Raw genomic sequence first — 16,065 nt, forward strand, 5'->3', positions numbered from 1 at the left:
CGAAATCCAGATTGAGAAAGGTTATCATATTATATAACCATATAAAAGTTTGATAAAAAAGTTTATGGCAATAATTTTTTTTCTCTATTGTTTTACATAGAACATTAAAACATAATGGGGTTTAAGATACAATATAACTACTGCATGATTTATCCTTATTATAGCTCTTTTACACACAAGAACCTAAAGCTATATAACAATCACATCTATTCTGATCATTCAATTTGTGAACATGTTAAACCCTTCTTTTAAAAAGTTTAGAGTTTACTTCTTTATTTTGCACCTTATTTATTCTTGCAAAATAAAAAAATAAAAAGATATGAAAACTGTAGGTAATTTTAAACATTTTCCCCCTGTTAGTCTCATTAACTTGTTAAGCAGTATGTTATATGTGTCCCTACAGAAATGTGATGCCCTTTCATTTTGTTTTAGGGTATCCATAGTATACTATTATATTCAAATCCTTTCTCTGAACTTCTGCTTACAGATTGTGTTATATTTAAAATTTCGGTACTTTTAATTTTCATCATTCTTCTTCCAAGCCTTCTTCTTTCTCACGGTTATATGTCCTCCATTCAGAACTCTACCTTTCAATTTAAATCTAATCTTGTCAACGACAGACTAGGAGCTTGTTGGGTATAATGTATGGGTATTTTATCTTTAAATGAAAACTAATTCCCATAATGACACCCCCTCTCAGAAAACCCACTTCACAAAAATGCAACATGTTTACAAAACACTGAATGCAACAATTACAATGTTTAACAGAATTTGTTCTCTGATTGACCACTGGTCAATAGCAACATGCTCAGTCATTAAATAGAATAATGACCGGTAATGGTCATTGTGTATAAACATGCTGGTCAGTGATAAATGGCTTGAGGATAACTGACCATAACAATCATTACATGATTAAGGCTTTCATCTGTCAAACATGGAGCTGTCAAATAAATTAGGATAAAATAAGACACAGAGGAACTCTAATTATTATATGCCTTATTCAATTATCATATCAGTCTGACATCTACTATATACAATCATATTCTAAGAAAAGTCCACAACATATATACGGTGGTTACCTATATATGTACTGTATTAGTAATTTGAGATCTTAGATAGTTATTTTTTTTTTCATACTTTGACTATTGGTAAATGATAAAGGTGCTGATTTTTTGAAAGATTGCATTAACATGAAGTATGTTTCCTGTTGGAATATTAACTAGAACACATTATAATTCAGCAATCAACTGTGAAAAAAAAATGAAGTTATGGGCCAATATCCAGAAATACTTTTTTCATCAAATTACTGTATTTTGGTTAATAATGAACTTAAAACTACAGAGTTCATACATACAATACAATACATTCTACTGTATAATACATCAGCAATTGAGGAGTCAATATATTTTTTTCTGTTCACTTTTAAAAAATGATTAGGATGTTTAACAAACCTTTCAAGGCAATACAATGCTGTTTATGCCTTATGCTATTAGCTCCATCAGTCATTTTCTACACATTGACCCAAGTATAGATATATTTACCTTTAAGGAGCTACTATAATAAGCCCTACATTGCAGTCATTGGGACAATGTCACATATAGTAGTAGTGCATCACTTACCTCTAATCTCCTACTGTAAACCATCAGCCCTATTGTCAACATTTTACCCTTCTCTGTATCCTTACATAATACAATTTAATAATAATCCTCTCCTTCCCCCCCCTAAAAAAATCACACACAAACCAAAGTTTAATAAACAAGAAATTTATAGACAGTTATTGTACAGGTTGAATGGTACCCTCAGGGGTTGATGGTAGATTTGCTGAAGTTTAATGGCAAGGATATTTTGCCCACAAGTAAATGCTGTAATGTTATGGTAAGGATATTCTGCCTACCTGTTAATGCTGAAGTTTAATGGCAAGGATAATTTGCCTAACTGTTAATGCTGAAGTTTAATGGCAAGGATAATTTGCCTACCTGTTAATGCTGAAGTTTAATGGCAAGGATAATTTGCCTACCTGTTAATGCTGAAGTTTAATGGTAAGGATATTTTGCCGACCTGTAAATGTTGAAGTGTAATGGTCAGGATATTTTATCTATCTGTAAATGCTGAAGTTTAATGGCAAGGATAATTTGCCTAACTGTTAATGCTGAAGTTTAATGGTAAGGATAATTTGCCTACCTGTAAATGTTGAAGTGTAATGGTCAGGATATTTTGCCGACCTGTAAATGTTGAAGTGTAATAGTAAGGATATTTTGCCTACCTGTTAATGCTGAAGTTTAATGGCAAGGATAATTTGCCTACCTGTTAATGCTGAAGTGTAATGGTCAGGATATTTTGTCTAACTGTTAATGTTGAAGTGTAATGGTAAGGATATTTTGCCTAACTGTTAATGTTGGAGTGAAATGGTAAGGATATTCTGCCTTCATGTTAATGTTGAAGTGAAATGGTAAGAATATGTTGCCTACCTGTTAATGTGATACTGTAGTGAGCCATATTTCATCAATGGTAAACATGTAACTGGCCAGAATTTTCCAATGGAAGGGATATAACTCTTATCTGTTAATGCCACACTGTGTTTCAAGCAGTCACTCTGGTCACATTTCACTGAAGTACCTATATTTGTCCCATGACAGAGACTCAACACTTACATGTTACTGCCACTGTGATGAGCCCTAGCTGTTACTCTGCTCACATTTCACAGAAGGTCCCATAATTGTCTCATTGAAGGGGATATAACTCTTACCTGTCAATGCCATACTGTGACTAGCTCCAGCAGCTACTCTGACCACATTTGTTAGTTTTTCCACCAGTGTCGGGGACAAGAGATGCTTGTTCTTGTCTCCACATGACTTTCCATATCCCCACTGATAAACTTGACCTTCACCTACAATAAAATGTATTATAATATATTAGATTGAGTACAATATGATTGATTAATTTTAACGTTAAGTTAATTTATAGAAGACAGTTTGTCTTGGTGGCTGAAGCATGAGTGGCCTATTGCAATAGGGTTAGATTTAAGTTCATTTTTTACATGAGATGATGATGGTGACAAGGGTGTAGACAGCAGCAACAGTGGTAATGCTAATGGTGGTGCTGACCATTGTGAGGAGGACATATTTTTTAGAATTACATGAGATTGTTACATCTTATCAGTATATCAGCCACACCTCAAAAAATATTCCTGAAACCTAATACCTTGGAAATCAGCTTGTTACAGGACAGACACTTAAATGACAAAAGTCAATGTAAAAGAACTTAAATTGTGTAAAGTTCTAGAACTCTATTGAAACATGTGGCAAACCTAAACTAGAGGCTCTCAAGAGCCTGTGTCGCTCACCTGTTAATGTGTTTACTGATGTCAGCCATCTTTGTTGGTAGGTGGGGTCATTAGACACTCTTTTTAAAAATAGATACCCTAGTATTATGATTGTGGCCAAGTAGTTTTAGAAAAGATTTTTATACAAGTTACAAAAATGAGGAAAAGTTGTTTAATATTGACTCTAAAGGGCAATAACTCCTTAGGGGGTCCTCTAACAATTTTGATCATGCTGACTTATTTGTAGATCTTACTTTGTTGAACATTATTGCTGTTTACAGTTTATCTCTATCTATAATAGTATTCAAGATAATAACCAAAAACTGCAAAATTTTCTTAAATTAACCAATTTAAGGGCAGCAACACAACAACAGGTTGTCCGATTCAACTGAAAATTTGTGAGGGGATATATCTTATTCTGATGGACATTAAAATCTTGAAAGATTTGCCCTAAATGTCTTGGTTTCAAAGATATAAAGCAAAAACTGCATTTTACCACTATGTTCTAATTTTAGCCATGTCGGCCATTTTGTTTGATAGGCTGGGTCATCGGACACATTTTTTAAACTATAAACCACAATGATAATTGTCGCCAAGTTTGATTAAATTTGGCAAAGTAGTTTTAGAGAAGAAGATTTTTAGAAAAGTTGTTAAAAATTGACTATAAAGGGCAATAACTCCTTAAGGGGTCGACTGGCAATTTTGGTCATTTGACTTATTTGTAGGTCTTATTGTGCTGAACATTACTGCTGTTTACAGTTTATCTCTATCTATAATAGTATTCAAGATAATAACCAAAAACTGCAAAATTTCCTTAAAATAACCATTTCAGGGGCAGCAACCCAACAACACGTTGTCCGATTCGTCTGAAAATTTCAGGGCAGATAGATCTTCACCTGATAAACAATTTTACCCTGTAAGATTTGCTCTAAATGCTTTGGTTTTTGAGTTATAAGCCAAAAACTGCATTTTACCCCTATGTTCTATTTTTAGCCATGGCGGCCATCTTGGTTGGTTTGACGGGTCACGCCACACATTTTTTACACTAGATATCCCAAGGATGATTGTGGCCAAGTTTGGTAGAATTTGGCCCAGTAGTTTCAGAGGAGAAGATTTTTGTAAAAGTTTACGGACGCCGGACGCCAAGTGATGAGAAAAGCTCACTTGACCTTTCAGGTCAGGTGAGCTAAAAATGAAACTGAAAAAGATCAAAGATTGGTTCTGTGGTCAACATTTTAATATTTTTTTAAAAACCTTACGTAAAAAAACAATTCTACAAACTGAGGTCAATTTGTGGTCTACCAGAAGATGAGTACTCATATAAATCAGACATACATGTTAAGTTGAATCATGTAGGAATAAGTTTTATTTATATACATTAAGTATTAGAAACAGGACTTAAAAGACAATTTCATAAGGATAAACACAGGCCATAGACATTACAAGAAGAACCTAGGTTTATAAACATAAGTACTCTTCTCCAGGATATAGTTATCAATTTGTTGATTACTTGAAAATGACATTTATTTATTAAAAAAAGTAAAGGATACAGTGCAAGAAACAGAATTACACAGTTTTCCTAACTGGGAGATTTTTATGATTTTACAACCAATGATGTCCAAGATAGCAGGATTTTATTTTCAATTTTAAAGGAAATGTTTGGACAAATATTTGCAAATAGATTAATCATGTAAACCTTATATATTATGTCTAGACTAGGTTGAAATCCTTCTATAGAAAACCAAACATTATAGTTAAGTACTATTATACTTATACTAAACTCATTGGTAGTTTTTTTTTAAATTCCTAGCCTTATCATTTACCAAAATGTACTTTGGTCTCAAATTCAGTAGATAAAATAGTCCCCCACTATTATCTTGCCCCTCTCAAGGGAGGTAATAATGTATCAGGATTAGTAATTTATTTCATAATTCAGCCCCTCATCAAAGGTTATACCTATCTTAAAAGGTGCTGATTTAGTTTTTTAAGCATTTCAGTTCTGAACCTTATAATTCTAAACCCAATTTTCACTTATATATAAAGTGCCAATTAACATGAACACGACACAATTCTGACATGGATTACATAACGCTGACAGCTAAACTTATCCAAATGACATATAGCACCAATTTTGACCTTCAACATGCAGAAATATGTACAGCTGTGTACAACCTGTGAATATTGAGGGCAGTGGGTGTAAATAAGATAAGATTATTTATTTTATTGCTAGGGGATTACGTAATATGTGATTTATTTTACTCTTCAAATGTGTCAACAAGATGCATTTATGCCATCCTTAATCAGCTAAATATTTATTACAAAACATTTTCTATGTGCATATCATCATCGTACGATTTTGTAAAACTGAGGCACTATGTGGGTCACGATAACAAACAATAATACTCCCCTGCATTTATTATTATCAGATTTCATAATATCATATGATTTCTGGAAATGTGAGGTTCAGTCATGTTTACATTTTTTTCTCACATTCTTCTGAAGTGATCTATGAATTTCTACGATATATTTCTTCCAGCTTTTATATGGTATATATTCCCCGTCTAACTAATGTATGCTTAACTTCCTGACATTTGAGACTCGTGAATTGCAGATTGAATACATTTTTTTCTCACATTCTTCTGAAGTGATCTATGAATTTCTACGATATATTTCTTCCAGCTTTTATATGGTATATATTCCCCCGTCTAACTAATGTATGCTTAACTTCCTGACATTTGAGACTCGTGAATTGCAGATTCAATAAAGTCCTCCAAACATGGGGTATTGTATGTTAGTAGAACTTTACTCAACAACAAACATGGCAAGTAAAGTCATAACTGAGGAAAAGAGGACATTATCAAGGTATCAGCAGATTACATATGTCTTTTGTCATACCTGTTACAAATATCCCATAATGGTCAACTTCTACTTATATAAAAATAAGGAGATGTGGAAATAATAATGATTGCCAATAAGACAACTATCCACCAAAATTCAAACGGAGTGGATATAAGCAATTTAAGGCAAACATACAGCCTTCAACAATGAGACACCCATACTGTAAGACCCTTGGTACCGTAATTTCCTTGTAAGTAGCAACCAACCTTCTATTCAGAGAATCATAGATGGAAATGAAAGCCCTTGAATATTGTATTTGACGGAAAAAAGAATTGTGGTAAAACAAACCAACCCATACCCTATATAGAAAATATGACCAAACTATCAAAATACAAGTTTTTGGTCCTCTACCCTTAGATGTTTGTCCTCTTTAAAGCATCATTTTTCATATAACTTGAAACAATTGCTAGTGTGAATTTAACTGTGTAAAGTAATCACCTAATTTATTACGAGGCCAAAATGTGATGATACATTGTATATTCAAGCGCAGTACCTTTATTATTATAAATTGGATTTATAAACTAGAGGCTCTAAAGAGCCTGTGTCGCTCACCTTGGTATATGTGAATATTAAACAAAGGAAGCAGATGGATTCATGACAAAATTGTGTTTAGGTGATGGTGATGTGTTTGTACATCTTACTTTACTGAACATTCTTGCTCCTTACAATTATCTCTATCTATAATGATCTTGGCCCAGTAGTTTCAGTGGAAAATGTTAGTAAAAATTTACAAATTTTATGAAAATTGTTAAAAATTGACTATAAAGGACAATAACTCCTTAGGGGGTCAACTGACCATTTTTGTCATGTTTGACTTATCTTTAGGTCTTACTTTGCTGTACATTATTGCTGTTTACAGTTTATCTCTATCTATAATAATATTCAAGATAATAACAAAAAACATCAAAATTTTCTTAAAATTACCAATTATGGGGCAGCAACCCAACAACCGGTTGTCGGATCCATCTGAAAATTTCAGGGCAGATAGATCTTGACATGATAAACAATTTCACTCCGTCAGATTTGCTCTAAATGCTTTGATTTTTGAGTTATAAGCCAAAAACTGCATTTTACCCCTATGTCCTATATTTAGCCATGGCAGCCATCTTGGTTGGATGGCCGGGTCACCGGACACATTTTTTAAACTACATACCCCAAAGATGATTGTGGCCAAGTTTGGATTAATTTAGCCCAGTAGTTTCAGAGGAGAAGATTTTTGTAAAAGATCACTAAGATTTACGAAAAATGGTTAAAAATTGACTATAAAGGGCAATAACTCCTTAAGGGGTCAACTGACCATTTCGGTCATGTTGACTTATTTGTAAATCTAACTTTGCTGAACATTATTGCTGTTTACAGTTTATCTCTATCTATAATAATATTCAAGATAATAACCAAAAACAGCAAAATTTCCATAAAATTACCAATTCAGGGGCAGCAACCCATCAACGGGTTGTCTGATTCATCTGAAAATTTCTGGGCAGATAGATCTTGACCTGATAAACAATTTTACCCCATGTCAGATTTGCTCTAAATGCTTTGATTTTTGAGTTATAAGCCAAAAACTGCATGTTACCCCTATGTCCTATATTTAGCCGTGGCAGCCATCTTGGTTGGATGGCCGGGTCACCGGACACATTTTTTGAACTACATACCCCAAAGATGATTGTGGCCAAGTTTGGATTAATTTAGCCCAGTAGTTTCAGAGGAGAAGATTTTTGTAAAAGATTACTAAGATTTACGAAAAATGGTTAAAAATTGACTATAAAGGGCAATAACTCCTTAAGGGGTCAACTGACCATTTCGGTCATGTTGACTTATTTGTAAATCTTACTTTGCTGAACATTATTGCTGTTTACAGTTTATCTCTATCTATAATAATATTCAAGATAATAACCAAAAACAGCAAAATTTCCATAAAATTACCAATTCAGGGGCAACAACCCATCAACGGGTTGTCCGATTCATCTGAAAATTTCTGGGCAGATAGATCTTGACCTGATAAACAATTTTACCCCATGTCAGATTTGCTCTAAATGCTTTGGTTTTTGAGTTATAAGCCAAAAACTGCATTTTACCCCTATGTTCTATTTTTAGCCATGGCGGCCATCTTGGTTGGTTGGCGGGGTCACCGGACACATTTTTTAAACTAGATACCCCAATGATGATTGTGGCCAAGTTTGATTAAATTTGGCTTAGTAGTTTCAGAGGAGAAGATTTTTGTAAAAGTTAACGACGACGGACGCAGGACGACGACGGACGACGACGGACGCAGGACGACGGACGCCGGACGCAAAGTGATGGGAAAAGCTCACTTGGCCCTTCGGGCCAGGTGAGCTAAAAATGGTATTAAACATACATTTTATTATTAATGAAGGCGTGAAACCTAAATGTTCACTAAGGTAAATCTGCTGTTAATTTTTGGTAATAAAACAAAAGTTGACTAAATGGTATACCAATGTTTGCTTGACAAATGACAAGTAAAAGTCAAACAGGTGTATAATGTTTGGTGACACCTATTTTGTCATCTTCAATGACACCTGTTAGGTAACTGGACAAAGATAAGGTGTAATGGTTCAGAGGTTACTCGTAAATTCCACAACTTCTTGTCATTTTATCATGTAAGGCCATTATCAGGGGAGGTAATGTCTCTTTAAAACTGTAACCCGTGGATTAAAAACAACTAACTTTTGACCTTTATTCTTATAAATAAGTTTATCATTTTTCTCATAAAAAAGTAACATTTTTGTTGACAAATAGCAAAGCAACTGAGAAAAATGTATTTTATTACTTGTTCATGAAAAAAACAGCCAGTCTAAAATACCTTTGGCTGAGATATTTTTCATCTGAATTTTAATGTGCATTTTCTGTCACACTTGCACATTTTAATTTTTTATGATGTAAAAAGTACATGCCAAAAGCGTTTATAAAGTCCTTTATTTGATTTACTTAAGTATGGTAATCGTGTGTATAAAATAATAAAATGTCATGTCTTATATCTAGAATGACTGTAGGGGAAAATGTTGTCAGTTTATACTAAGAACTATAACTCTACTTAAAAGTCTAACTTAGTATGTATAAATCACAGGACATCTTTTATTTGAACTATAAGTACAAATTTATCTTTTATTTTAACTTTTAGCATCCAATATATCTTCTCAAATCTTATTTTTTTTCTTATAATCTGAGCTGAAGAAATATCCTTTTATGTATAAATCTAAAGTTTCCATTAATTAATATATATTGTACTGCATTTCTTTTACATTAATTAAGCATTTTTTTTTTAAATATATTAAGGAATAATTTTTTTTTTCCAAATATTTATTGTCATATAAGCATCCATTTTTATGGTTGCAAATACTGTTTTACAATATCTTCTATTGCTTTGCAAGTTAGTGCAGTTTGCCATGATTAAACCATAATAATTGATGTCTGCAAATCTTCAAATATAATACTGTTCCAACCATTAACCAACCAGCTAATTGAAGGTCCTTAAGGATGACATACCTGTTATAGCTAAGATATGATTAGCATCATAAGCTATGAATCTGATTGGTCAATTGACATACCTGTCATATCCTTGTTTTTAAAATTCCAATAGGGAACATACTTTATATAAATGTATCAATTAACCAATTTTGTGAGACCTTTCGGCCATTGGCCTTCTTCAGTGTCATCCATGTAGTAGTGAGGAAAAATAAAGAACTGAAGAAGGCCAATGGCTGAAATGTCTCAAAAAATTGGTTTATTGATACAATTATACCTGTTATAGCTAAGTTATGGTTAGCACAAGAAGCTATGAATCTGATTGGTTGATTGACATACCTGTTATAGCTAAGTTATGGTTAGCACCAGAAGCTATGAATCTGATTGGTTGATTGACATACTTGTTATAGCTAAGTTATGGTTAGCACCAGAAGCTATAAATCTGATTGGTCGATTGACATACCTGTTATAACTAAGTTATGGTTAGCACCAGAAGCTATGATAATGAATCTGATTGGTTGATTGACATACCTGTTATAGCTAAGTTATGGTTAGCACCAGAAGCTATGAATCTGATTGGTTGACTGACATACCTGTTATAGCTAAGTTATGGTTAGCACCAGTAGCTATGAATCTGATTGGTTGATTGACATACCTGTTATAGCTAAGTTATGGTTAGCACCAGAAGCTATGAATCTGATTGGTTGATTGACATACCTGTTATAGCTAAGTTATGGTTAGCACCAGTAGCTATGAATCTGATTGGTTGATTGACATACCTGTTATAGCTAGGTTATGGTTAGCACCAGAAGCTATGAATCTGATTGGTTGATTTATATCCAGGAACCTTGGAACCACTGCTTCTTCTCTGTTATCTGAACCTATCTGACCTTGAGAATTGCACCTAATAAAAGAAAAAGTTTGCTAAAAATGAAATCAAAATTAAAAATTAATCAAAGCACCAAAGGGTGCTATAGGCAGTTAATCAAAAACCCAAAGGCAAACTTGGCCACGTTCAGATGAATAGTGTAAAGAATTAGTCAAAATATTTATCTCAGGCATTGTTCTCAGCTATTTCTAAAGTATCAAATAATGCTTGTACAGTAATGTTTATGTTATGCAATCCTACCACTTTCAAAAGTTATTTCCAATTTATATTTATAAAGATTCAATGTCTGAGATTATACACATACACTGTCCTATGTTAGGGGAGAGTTTTGTGCCAGTTAAGATGTTTAAGCCGCCACATTCTGTATGTACCTGTCCATAGTGAGGACCCACTACATAAGGAATGCGGTGATTGTTGCTATATATTATATTTATTTTTCATAATTGTTTTGTACATTTTTTTAAATTTTATTAATTTCTTGTGTATACTTCTAATTTTAGTATGATGTCCAAGTTATTGTAAATGCTCTTTTGTTCCGACGTTGGAAAGTTCCAGACGGAAAGAACTAACTAGCCGAAAAGTTCTACATTGTAGTTACTTTGTTCTTCCTCTGGTTTAAAAGTTCCACCTGAACAAGTGACTAGTTGAAATAGTTTACATTTTTGTTATCATGGTTATTGTGTTAAGGGGCCAGCAAAAGCAATCCTTTGGGTGTAGGAGTTTCTCCCTGCATTAAAGATCCATTGGTAACCTTCGACTGTTGTCTGCTGTAAGATCTGGTTATTGACACATTCCCCATTTTCACTCTCGATTTTTTTTACCTCTCAAATTATAACTGAATTAAAATATGTTGATTACGGTTTAACTGTCTTCCAGGTACGGGATAACTATAATTCAATCGAAAAGTCCTTGTAAATCAAAAACAATTACGGTGTGATACGCTTCACAGATTCGGACTTAATATTTTACAAAATATGCGACTTTGAAGTTAAATAATGCCGTCCTTTAGAAAACAGTTGTTAAAGTTTACATCACAATATTTATTGAACCACATCGAGCTTAATCAAAGCACATGTAGCATTATGTTACATTGTGTAACACCAAAGCGAAACAATCTTAAAATGACCTTGACATCGACCAATCAGAAAACTACAATAACAACAAATTAATTTGACAAGCATGAAGGTGATTTGCTAGAAATCTGAATAATATTAACAAGAAAACAAATGAGCATACATTAAAGATTACTGAATAAAAATGATTTAAATAATCTCAATCAAGACAAAAAAACGAATAAAATGATTAATAATAAAGTACCTATGTATCATCAGAATTCTCCCAATTTAAAAGGTACGTAAATTTCGTCTTCTATGTAATTTGAAATTGCCGCCAACTTATATCAGCTTATTAACAGACTACTGACGTATGTAATACGTATCGATGACAAACAATATTCCTACGACTTTTGCCATCTCGGAAATGTAAACGACTCATATTTATAGATTTTCAGCGATCAAATATTTCATATAATTGTTCTTTGACATCTTAGCCAAAAGCACAGGGGGTAATAAACAATAGAATGATTTCTATCGAGCACTACTTCCTATGTGCAACTTCAAAACTTTTGGGAAAATCGACGACCATTTAACGTTTTTATGGTAATATTTTTTATATTCCAAAATAAAAAGTATGAAAAAAGTGCCCAATTAGTTATAAATAACATGATAGCCAGCCAGATAATAAAAGTGGCACATAATTCAGCATTTATTGGGTAGAACATAAATCTAGGGTGCTCGCATAAAGCAGCTTAACTGCTTAAAAAAAAACTTTAGAACATGTAAAAATATTTAACAGGACATTTTTTTGTTTATATATTCTATTTTATGTTTGATTAAAATAGATAGTCATTGATTACAAAAATTAGATTGAAATATAGCACAATTAAATGTAAGGGTTTTGGTTTCAGACTTGTGCTCAACATATTTGGTTATCTACCCATAGCACTACATAGTATCATTTGCAGTTTTGATGGATTCAGGATTTCTCAAAGATTTTGGTCAACAGCTAGAAAATATGTAAAAGTTGTTGTTTTAAGTTGTCATATTCTTCAGCTTTCCATTCTTATTTCAAACTTCTCTAACATTCGTTCAACGGAACTATTGTTTCTCTTTTAAAAACTCACCCAATGCAGGCTATTGACCCGCCTTGAAACCTGAACACAGAATGTTTCTCTCCACAAGAAACCTGCACAACTGGTCTATATACCAGGAACTTTAATAAATGTGGACTAGTCTGAAAATATTTAAATGTCATACAAAAATATTAATAAGTGTTAGAGAGATTCATACATGATACCTATGGCACTTCTCTAGAAAAACTTTGTGAATCACATTTACCGATGCAGGTTTTTCAAATCTTTTTAACTTCTTTCTCCAATTTTTAGTTAAACACAATCATCCTTCAAAAGTTTAATCACATAAATTACCAAAGATCCATTATACCAACTTGAATGACTGGCATCCTAATGAATTAGTAATTTATCATCTGTAAAAACATGCTTTACATTATACTGAATAAGTCTTAATAATAATAATAACTAAAGCTGGGGAAAAAGACATGCACTATAGTTTGAATTGTCCTATGAACTATATCGTGTGATCATAACCTCTAATCAACCGAGCAAAAACTGAATCTTACTTCCAAAGTTTCAGCATGTACTACATGTATACACTTACAACATTCAAGCTCTATAATGCATCTGATGCTTTTAGGTATCAACAGGTGGATGACAATATCTTAGTTCAAAATTTCACATTAATGACAAGTTTTGAAATAATGAAATGCAGATTCCAGGAATAATACATATACAACAAAACTTATCCTTTTGAACCCCTCTTCTTATTTGACTATGGTAATTCCGTCAACCTTAGCGAGATTTAAAAATAAGTCTTTCCAAATCTACTAGATGAGGTCATAAGGCTATTCACAAACAGTTGATCTAATAACTACAATGGTTTTTTCTGGTACCTGACAAGACATATGAAAATCAGATGTGGTATGATTGCCATGAGACAACTCTGCACAAGAGTCTAAATGACACCTCTATAGGTCACCTTACTCTTGTCAACAAGTCTAGCTTTGCAACAGTATCTAAGAAATGAATTTACCTTTTACCAATAAACCATGAAAATGTTTAAAATGTAAGCATGTAGACTTTAAAATGATTCAATGATTCAATACTAATTTGCTGAAAGTATCTGAGAAACAGACAAAACCACTAAACTAATTATTGACTTGAATCTTGAAAGCAAGGCAAAAGTCACATGAAATCTCTCAGACAGACAATTATACCTTATAATCATTCCAAATCACAAAAATATTTATTGCTTTCATGAGAATGTTTTCTGAGAAAAAAAGACCAAACATGAAAACTCATGAAAACTCAATATTGACCTATGAACCCTGAATATAAAATCAAGGTTATATGAAACCTGACATACCATCCTATATTACTTACAATCACTTCATTCACCAAATTAGGTTGAGCTATTGCTGACTTATATGGTATCTGATGAACATTTAGACATTCAAGATTATGTATAAACCAAATATCATCATCCTTTTATACTCATAACAAGTTAGAAATTTACAAAGTAATAAAATTGTTTTAAGCACCAGCTTATGTCAAGGACAATGAAATATTAGAAATTGAAACTTCACAACACCAGGTATCTGTATACATGGTATGCAGCATCCACGTCTTCTACCTTGAGTATCAAATGCTTTATATAAATGGTTAGAGATGCTGTAGTAGCCGTTATAGCATCCCTATTTCTCTAATTTTCCACACAACTATGTATTAAGCATCACACAAACATACAAGCATGTGGTCTAAAATCATGGTTTAATAGTTTCAGGTTTATTTCTGGGTTTACATTAGAGGGTTTAAAACCACTTTGTGAGTGATATTACTGTAGAAACTGCAAGCAATCTAGTCTGTGAATTAAGAGTGGTGCAAATCACACATTTGTTGGTACTAAATACGTCTGGTTGTCACCTGGTCAGGACGATGGGATTTTTTCTCATATAAACAGCTGCTATCAGAATATTTTCTACCTAATGGTGGTAGCTTCAACTTGAAAACAAATAAGGGTTTATTATTTTGTGTTATTCACACAAATTAACCATAGAAAGCAATACTTTTATCCTTAACATTTTCACATTTAATCCTTAAAACTTTAATGACAGAAAATGTTTGTGTACGAGACAAACAAAAATACAAAATTGTTTAATAAATTTCAATCTATATTTTTTCTAGGTATGATTGTCAAATTTAAATATATATATATTCTGTAAAAGCTTTTATAACTTACAAATATCACTTTAAAATCTACCTGATTTTCTTTGTAATTTTGTTCTTTGAAGTCATATCCAAGTTGAGCATAGAAATTATTGCCGAAGCTGAACACATTGCCATTGGTCAACCAAACCATGGTATGTCTGCCACCACATGCCACTCCTGCTATTGGTGGATTAGGTTTCTGGTTATCCAGTAGATAGATAGGTTTGGGATGCCAATTGGTTTCTGTTGTGCCATTACCAAGTCTGAAAGAGTAATAGTAAATACATAAGCATTTAGCAGTAGAAGGATGATTTGGTAAAATAGGATTCCAATATATGTCTCTTCCCAATGATTGGGCTTTTGGCTTGATAAACATTACGAACAGGTATTATAGATCAATTTAACTTCATTGAAAAAAGGACCCAAATGTGAACATCTTAGAAAGGATGTATGACCTAATCTAAGTCACTGAAGCATAAAGCTTAGATCAGAGTGACTGTATTTTTCTAGGAAGGTATTTTTTTTGCAGCTTTACTCTCAAAGAAGAATCCTTACACCAAGTGATATTGTTTAAGACACTTGGTATATTAAATTTAAACTCTTTTAGCAGCTTTACTCTCAAAGAAGAATCCTTACACCAAGTGATATTGTTTTAGACACTTGGTATATTAAATTTAAACTCAGGTGTAAAACTTAATTCAAAGTCAAGAAAACATGAACTATAAGTGAGAGAAATATGATTCTAATGGACACTGCTTTACTGCCTAGGATGTACCTTTTCCACATTGAAAACTGGAGGTAAAAACACAACACATAATGGAAATGGTTATGTTTTTAAGATAATACAAAATGTTGACTGTACCCCTACTTTTGACTTTTGACATTTTTACATATTATGTCTGTTTGTTTTGTTCACACATTGTTGTCAATATAATGTAAATTACTGTGACTGTCATACAAGTGAGAGAATTAGCTAGCTACAAAACCAGGTTTAATCCACCATTTTCTACTTAAGAAAAGCCTGTACCATGTCAGGAATATGACAGTTGTTGTCGATTTTTTTGATGTGTTGGAGCTGTTGATTTTGCCATTTGATTAGGGACTTTCTGTTTTGAATTTTCCTCAGAG

The 16,065-nt window shown here is 32.7% G+C and overlaps 1 protein-coding gene across 6 annotated transcripts in view; it reads right to left on the minus strand.

Moving 5' to 3' along the window:
* The window catches only part of LOC143071676 (uncharacterized), a 103,890-nt gene that overhangs the window by 44,261 nt on the left and 43,564 nt on the right, over positions 1-16,065 (minus strand). For 5 of the 6 annotated variants that reach the window (XM_076246153.1, XM_076246155.1, XM_076246154.1 and 2 more), the window contains 5 exons: positions 14,990-15,200; positions 14,653-14,730; positions 12,778-12,887; positions 10,486-10,610; positions 2,747-2,887 (listed from right to left, as the gene is read on the minus strand). In XM_076246153.1, the coding sequence (XP_076102268.1) occupies positions 2,747-2,887; positions 10,486-10,610; positions 12,778-12,887; positions 14,653-14,730; positions 14,990-15,200 (665 nt within the window). The remainder of the gene's footprint in view (positions 1-2,746; positions 2,888-10,485; positions 10,611-12,777; positions 12,888-14,652; positions 14,731-14,989; positions 15,201-16,065) is intronic. The other variant, XM_076246152.1, reaches the window with a different exon arrangement.

The sequence above is a fragment of the Mytilus galloprovincialis genome, chromosome 4 (genome assembly GCF_965363235.1).
Source record: "Mytilus galloprovincialis chromosome 4, xbMytGall1.hap1.1, whole genome shotgun sequence".
NCBI classification, from domain to species: Eukaryota; Metazoa; Mollusca; class Bivalvia; order Mytilida; family Mytilidae; genus Mytilus; species Mytilus galloprovincialis.